We start from the raw sequence: 7891 nt of genomic DNA on the forward strand, positions 1-7891 counted from the left end.
GGGAGGGAGGGAGGCGCAAGGTCCCATCCGTAGATTCAACATGTGCACAGCAACTTGAGCTGGGCCAGGAGACTACAAAATAGTTTAGGTTTCCCACGTGGGTAGAAAGGATCCAATCACTCAAGCCATCGCCTGCTGCCTCCTAGGACAGGAAGCTGTCAGGACAGGAAGCTGCCATTGGGAGCAGAGCTAGGATCAGATCCCAGGCGCTCCAACAGGGAATGCCCGTGAATGTCTCAACTGCTGTATTCAACATGTTGACTTTGCTGCTTTTTGTTTTCAACTTTGGGAAACAACTCTTGGAGAAGTAAGAAAAAATGTTTTGAAGTCTTTTTTTTTTATGCAATGGATTGAGGGAGAACAACAGACAAAATTGACTTCAAAAATTAACCACAGTTGACTCAAAAGAATATAGAAAGAACTGAAACAGTAAGTGAAATTCCTGCACCCAAAACTGCGCCCCTGAAGCACACCCCTTGGCATTTCTGGACCTCATGCTGTTAGATGTCAACTGGATGAGGTCCACTCCCTTTAAACTCTGGTTCCTCTTTTGAGGCTCCTACCCAGTTCAGTGCAAGGTCAAGAATTCAGTAGAGGAACCTGGGGCACACCCGTGTGTCCCAGGCCTAGAGTAGCAGCACTGAGGTCTCCACCACAACCCTGAGCTCCACCCCTCTGGGAAGAGGGGTTTGAGGTGACAGTAAGGGTGCTTCTTGCATCAGGTGAGACCGCCCGGGGGGCTGACATTAAGGTCAGTCCACTAAGCATCCACCCTGGCCTTCCAATGACCTTGACTGCCTGCAGCACAACACGGCGATGCATTGGCCAGGGAGGAGTGAGTGAGGACAGACAGCCCCCAAGCATGGAAGCTAGCCTTGAAGCTAGAGGTTCCCAGGGACCCGGGGGTCTGGGAGAGGAGTGGGGTAGGGAACTGGCAGACACAGGAGAGTAAGGCCAGCAGTTTCTGACTGCTGCTCAGAGGATCTCAGAGAGCCCCTGACATGTGCATGCACACACACATCACAAGTGCATCTGGTATCTGTGGCCTTGAGCAAATACTACCAATTAGAAATACTTTTAAAAGAATGGACTGTATGGTCTACCGACACCATGAGGATGTGGAAAACTGAAAGGCCTGCTTTGAGCTTTTAAGGTTACCACTGTGCGTTCCTTGGAAACGGCTGAAGGCCTAGTGCCAAAGTCCCGCAGCCCGTTCGCGTGTGTCCCAGTGATACCTGCATGGCGTTTGGAGGTGGAGGGCTGTAAACGCTTTCCAGTGCTGACCTGCAGGCATCTGGGAGGCACTTGGTACCCACATGCAGGAAAGGGTCCTTCAGTGGTCCCTGTCCTCTGTATAATCCGACCCAAACTTCCCAGAATGGATCCAAACCTCCCTTCCCGCTTGGCGGGAATCGCCCCAGCCGCAGTCATCTTTAGGTAACCTCCATACCGTGTGCCTAGCGCCCTGTCGCACCCTCGAACCCTCGAACCCTCCCTGCTCACCTGAGCCGATGGCGTCCTCCGTGCCCTGTTTTGGGCCACACTGAGGAATAATGCTGGGCCCTCCTGTGCCACAGTGCCCTCATGGGAGGCTGGACCACGTTGCTGCTATCTCCCAGGACCCAGCACAATAGCGTGCAGGTCGCTGGGAGTGGGGTTAAGTCTGGAAATGAATGAATGAAAACAACTACGAGCGACTAGTAACTGGGGAAGAGTATCCATAGTGGTAGAGGGTCCAACCCTAGGTCCAAAACACCTTGGGGAGAAGGAATAATACAATGGCACCAACCACAAAATTCATGCGTCCAAAGAGCATCTGATGGGGAAAGCAGGACCGCGTGTTAGTGACCCAGAGTGTGCGGGGTGGGGGAGGCAGGGTTTTGCGTTTTCCTTCCAAGATTCCTTTGGCTCTTGTTTGGGTTTTTTTACCTGGCACCTCCAGCCCCGCGCACGGTCAGACACCTCGCAGTAGCTCAGCTTGCGGTACTCAAAGGGCCCGCTCCCCCGACCTCGGGGTTGCCTGGGGCTCAGCCCTACACCGCGCCACCTGCGGGGCCTGCGCAGGGCGCGACCTCCTCGGCTGGCAAGTTTTTTCCTTTCTCCAAAACCCGCCCTGGCTGGCCTTCCTTTGCTCCCATCTCCCACTCGACTAGAGAGGAGAGCGAAAGGCGCCGCTGCCCGGACTTCTGGCGACCCCTCCAAGTTTGCGTTTGGCTCGTGCTGCCCTGGCCCGACCCTGGTGCAGCCGCGAACTTGCGCGGCGGGAAAGGCGCTTGGAGCCCACGCGGGCCACGTCCGCCGCCCAGCCCCGCAGACGCCCGCCCGTGAGCCCAGGGCGTGGGCGCCCACCGCAACGCCTCGCGCGTCGTTTGTGGCCGGCGTTCGGGGCAGGGCGCTGGCCAGGGCAGCCGCGAGCTGCGTCCCCTGCGCTCCCGCCGCCCCCGGTTCTTTATCTCCGGCTGCACACGGGGCCTTTCGCAAAGACAGCAGCGACTAAGCCCGTGCCGCTTCCTAGCAAATCCACTCTTTGTGCCTCCTCGCAGCCTTTGCCATCACCACCACTACTTCCTCCTCCTCCGGCTCCTCCCGCCGCCGCCGCCGCCTCCCCCGCGCCAGCTCGCCCGCGCGCCCGCCCGCCGCGGGCTTGTGCTGGGCGAGTAGGCGGCGGGCTCCCTCTGCGCCGCGAAGCCGGGGCCGCGATTGGGCGACGGTCCCTGAGCCTCCGGTTCCGCGTCGGTTTCAAGGCTCCTCCCTCCTGGTGAAAGACAGACTGCGGGGCGCCTGGAAACCGGTCCGAGGGCGCGCGAGGGAGAGGAGAGCGAGCGAGTTGAGGGATTGACACAAATGGTCAGGCGGCGGCGGCGGAGAAGGAGGCGGAGGCGCAGGGGGGAGCCGAGGCCGCTGGGCTGCGGAGAGTTGCGTGCGGCTTGGGGCCCAGGCCACTAGCGCGGCGTCGCCAGCCGGGAGCCAGGGAGCCGAGGGCCAGCAAAGGCGGGACGCGACCCGGGCGCGCCCGAGCCAGCCGGGCTCTCCCCGCCGCCCCACGCTTCATGAACCGCAAGTTTCCGCGGCGGCGGCGGCTGCGGGACGCGGAGCGGGAGCCGGGGGTGCGGGCCGAGCGCGGCGCGGGCTCGACGGAGGGCACCGGCCGGGACCGAGTCTCCCGGGACGCAGTGGGCGCCGCCGGCCGCGCCGCTGCCAGCGGAGCTGCGCGGAGAAAGGAGCCCAGAAAGTATGGCTGAGCAGGAGGCGCCTAAGAAGTCCCGGGCTGCTCTCGCCGCCGCGGGCGTGAGCCGGGAACTTTGTGCAGCCGGGGCGCTCTGGGACGGGCCGGCCGAGGCGGGGAGCGGGGACGCAGGCGGCCGCCGGCGCCGTTGCCTCCGCCGCAGCCCCTCGGCGGAGCCCGGGCGCCTGGCCCGGCGGCTGCTGCTTTTTTGGCTGCTGGAGGCTCCGCTGCTGCTGGGGGTGCGAGCGCAGGCGGCGGGCCAGGGGCCCGGGCCGGGACAGCAGCCCCCGGCGGCGCCGCCGCCCCCTCCACCACCACCACCGCCCCAGCCGCAGCAGGGCGGGCAGCAGTACAACGGCGAGCGGGGCATCTCCATCCCGGACCACGGCTACTGCCAACCCATCTCCATCCCGCTGTGCACGGACATCGCCTACAACCAGACCATCATGCCCAACCTGCTGGGCCACACGAACCAGGAGGACGCGGGCCTGGAGGTGCACCAGTTCTACCCGCTGGTGAAGGTGCAGTGCTCGGCCGAGCTCAAGTTCTTCCTGTGCTCCATGTACGCGCCCGTGTGTACCGTGCTGGAGCAGGCGCTGCCTCCCTGCCGCTCCCTGTGCGAGCGCGCGCGCCAGGGCTGCGAGGCGCTCATGAACAAGTTCGGCTTCCAGTGGCCGGAAACACTCAAGTGCGAGAAGTTCCCAGTGCACGGCGCCGGCGAGCTGTGCGTGGGCCAGAACACGTCGGACAAGGGCACACCGACGCCCTCGCTGCTGCCTGAGTTTTGGACCAGCAACCCCCAGCACGGCGGCGGCGGGCACCGAGGCGGCGGCTTCAGCGGGGGCGCCGGCGCGGCGGAGCGGGGCAAGTTCTCCTGCCCGCGCGCGCTCAAGGTGCCTGCCTATCTCAACTACCATTTCCTGGGGGAGAAGGACTGCGGTGCCCCCTGCGAGCCCACCAAGGTTTATGGGCTCATGTACTTCGGGCCCGAGGAGCTGCGCTTCTCACGCACCTGGATTGGCATCTGGTCGGTTCTGTGCTGTGCCTCCACGCTCTTCACGGTGCTCACGTACCTGGTGGACATGCGACGCTTCAGCTACCCGGAGCGGCCCATCATCTTCCTGTCGGGCTGTTACACAGCCGTGGCCGTGGCCTACATAGCCGGCTTCCTGCTGGAAGACCGCGTGGTGTGCAACGACAAGTTTGCTGAGGATGGGGCGCGCACCGTGGCGCAGGGCACCAAGAAGGAGGGCTGCACCATCCTCTTCATGATGCTCTACTTCTTCAGCATGGCCAGTTCCATCTGGTGGGTGATCCTCTCGCTCACCTGGTTCCTGGCTGCTGGCATGAAGTGGGGCCACGAAGCCATCGAGGCCAACTCGCAGTACTTCCACCTGGCCGCCTGGGCCGTGCCGGCTGTCAAGACCATCACCATCCTGGCGCTGGGCCAGGTGGACGGTGACGTGCTGAGCGGCGTGTGCTTCGTGGGCCTCAACAACGTGGACGCCCTGCGGGGCTTCGTGCTGGCGCCGCTCTTCGTCTACCTGCTCATCGGCACGTCCTTCCTGCTGGCCGGCTTCGTGTCTCTCTTCCGCATCCGCACCATCATGAAGCACGACGGCACCAAGACCGAGAAGCTGGAGAAGCTCATGGTGCGCATTGGCGTGTTCTCCGTGCTCTACACCGTGCCCGCCACCATCGTCATCGCCTGCTACTTCTACGAGCAGGCCTTCCGAGACCAGTGGGAGCGCAGCTGGGTGGCCCAGAGCTGCAAGAGCTACGCCATCCCTTGCCCGCACCTGCAGGCGGGCGGGGCTGCGCCACCACATCCGCCCATGAGCCCCGACTTCACGGTCTTCATGATCAAGTACCTGATGACTCTCATCGTGGGCATCACGTCGGGCTTCTGGATCTGGTCCGGCAAGACCCTCAACTCCTGGAGGAAGTTTTACACTCGGCTCACCAACAGCAAGCAGGGGGAGACCACGGTCTGAGGCTCGCAGGGCAGAGCGGGATTGGGGGCCCTGCGACTGGAGCCTGTATTCTCCCTGGAGGGCAGTGCGTTGGGTCCGCGGGGGCGCTTCGGTCCACCGAGCCCCTGTGGGGAACATGGTCCCTGGTGGTGGCGGCAGTGGACTCCTGGAGCCAGACTGCAGGGGTAGAGTGAGGGAGGGAGACTGGACCGACACTCCGGTACCAGTACTGGGTACGCTTTTACGACTGTAAATAGCCAGTGTAAGATTTTTGTAAGTATATTTGTATTTAAATGATGACCAATCCCATGGTTTTTGTTTTGTTTTTAAGTTCAGTGATCTAGGGTAGTCACACCATCGCAGGCTTTTCCTTCTCTGGCAGCGCAGAGGGCACAGCCCACGGCAGGCCCCTGCGCGTCCCTGCTGGGGCTGCAAGCCTCCTCACTTCCCGTCTTCTCTGCTCCCTCCCTCCCTTCCTCTCCGGCTGAGGGTAGAGGCCCAGCCCAGCAGGTGCTCAACTCCACGGGGAGCTTCCAGACCCGGAGGTGGGCTGGTGCTCCTCCCAGGTCCAGCTGCAGATTGCAGGCAGCCGCATTTTGGAGACCATTTCCCCTCCACGCCTTCAGCTCCACGGCAGCCCAGGGCGTGGGTGCTAGCGGTTCCAGCCCCTAGACGCCTACGCCCAGGCACTCCTCCCTGCTTCAACCTGCAGTGGCCAAACTTTTTGTCAGTCTGATTGTTGGTGGATGAGCTCATTCCCTTCTCTGTGGGGCTAAAACCTGGTGTGGGTTTGGCCAGCGTCACGGAAAGATGTGGTTACGGAGACATGGGCAGCTGAGGCGGCAGTATGGGTTGGGAGCCACTGGGGATGGGGCTGTAGAATGCGCGCTCTAATTGCGTTCCGATGCCTGGCAGGCCTCCTGTAGGCATGGCACAGCCTTTATGTGCAGAGTTCACCCCGTGTGAAAGGAAACAGAAGGGCACCTGCCAAGTGCTCAGGAGCTGCTCTTGGCTTGGCCCGACCAGGCAGCGGGACGGGCGGAAAGGCACAGCGCAGGGGTGCTCAGTGCCACAGACCCTCAGAATGAAGCGCTGCCTGCTTAGTTCTCATCAAGTAACAGACACGTTTCGGAAAAGAAACCTTCAAATGCTCAGATTGGAGCGTTCAGGCTGCCACCGTGATTGCTACTCAGCAACACGGACTGAGGGAGGAACAATTGACGCCATTAATAAAAACCTGGCAAGAGGTGGGGAGGTGAAGGAGGTGGGCGAGTTGATGGGGTCAGCTCCTGAAATCAACAATGTGGCCATGCATGCCACGGGAAAGTGTGTGCTGGGCCCTTGGCAAATCCTGCCTGCGCCTTCCAGGATGTGCTGATGTGTGGCAGATGTCAACCTTCCCAAGCCGTTGAAGAATATTCACTCTAGTTCTCTGTGAGGAAAAGGAGAAAAGTGGTCCTCCTGATTTGCGCTGTTTTACTTTGAAGAGTTTACCACAATGCTGGACCGAAAGGGATCTGTCAAACCCTAAAATGACGTTGGTCTTTGATTTTGTTATGCATTTATTCTGTTCACTATCACAAAATCATCTATATTTATAGAGGAATAGAAGTTTATATATATATATAAAATACCATATTTTTAATTTCACAAATAAAAAAAACAAAGTTTTGTACAAAACTATATGGTTTTTGTGCCTGAAAATAAGAGAGCTGGAATAGTCTTCACGTTGCATATAGAGTCTCATGGCCAATCTCAAGGTTGAATCCAATGTTTCCTTGAAAACGTTTATCTTAAGACCAGCCTTTCCAAAGAATTCCTGTGTTTGCTTCATTGTGGTTGTTATTTCTAAAGTTCCAAGAAGAGATCTGTTTCCATGATAGTAGAAAATAGAAATTTGCTAATTATTTCTTTACTTAAAGAGAATTATTAAAAGAGATCTCTAATTTTAATAAGAATTTTTTTCTTTCATGGAATAAATTTTCATGACATTTTATAATATGGAGGTTTATTTTTAAATCATTACTTTTGTCACAATTTTTATGAGGTAATGTCTCATCTCTTCCATAATCTTAGATACCACAAACTATAAACAAGCAATCAATAAACTGTTAACTATGTGTTTATAAGCATTTTAACTAGCAGTTGGGTTTGTAAGACTGTCATTTACCTGTGAAGTCCCCATTTTCATATTGTTCAAGGAGCCTTCTCAGAAGAATTACCTAGTTGGTCTGCTTTTAGAATTCATGTGTCTATGTGCTTGTGTGCACAAAAGTGTACCCACACTGTTAATTTTAAAAACAGAAATGCATAGTTGTGTATTTCATACTACGGAAATTTGGCTATCAGAAATTCAAAATGATGGAGGAAAAATCTTAAATACCTTTACAGATAATAACTTTTGCCATGAAAACATTTTGTAATAAAATGGCAATGGGCTAAAGTGAAGAAGAGTGATTTAAGACAACTGTCTCACAAATCATCATCCTTATTTATTTTTTGCAAATGAAAAAGCAAATATTGTTGAAAATATATTATTTGATTTTAAGTAGCCAGATGCAATTTCATGGTCTTTTTTGTTACATTATTATGGAGTACATGTCTGGGAAGGTTCTATTGCTGTAGGCACACAAAAAATACTTACTCTGGAGCCAACTGGAAACATATCTTAATAGCTAATTCAATTAGACAA

At 57.0% G+C, this 7891-nt stretch overlaps 1 protein-coding gene across 1 annotated transcript; it reads left to right on the forward strand.

Moving 5' to 3' along the window:
- The first annotated feature begins 2752 nt into the window (after positions 1-2752).
- On the forward strand, positions 2753-5651 carry FZD1 (frizzled class receptor 1). Its single transcript, XM_004582291.2, has one exon. It carries the CDS (start codon positions 3235-3237, stop codon positions 5218-5220), a length of 1986 nt encoding a protein of 661 aa, XP_004582348.2. The 5' UTR covers positions 2753-3234; the 3' UTR covers positions 5221-5651.
- The last annotated feature ends 2240 nt before the right edge of the window (positions 5652-7891 follow it).

The sequence above is a fragment of the Ochotona princeps genome, chromosome 20 (assembly GCF_030435755.1).
Source record: "Ochotona princeps isolate mOchPri1 chromosome 20, mOchPri1.hap1, whole genome shotgun sequence".
In the NCBI taxonomy this organism is placed as follows: Eukaryota; Metazoa; Chordata; class Mammalia; order Lagomorpha; family Ochotonidae; genus Ochotona; species Ochotona princeps.

Excerpts from the sequence above, each read along its gene's own strand:
- FZD1 (XM_004582291.2), top strand. The coding sequence starts at position 3,235 with ATGGCTGAGCAGGAGGCGCCTAAGAAGTCCCGGGCTGCTCTCGCCGCC.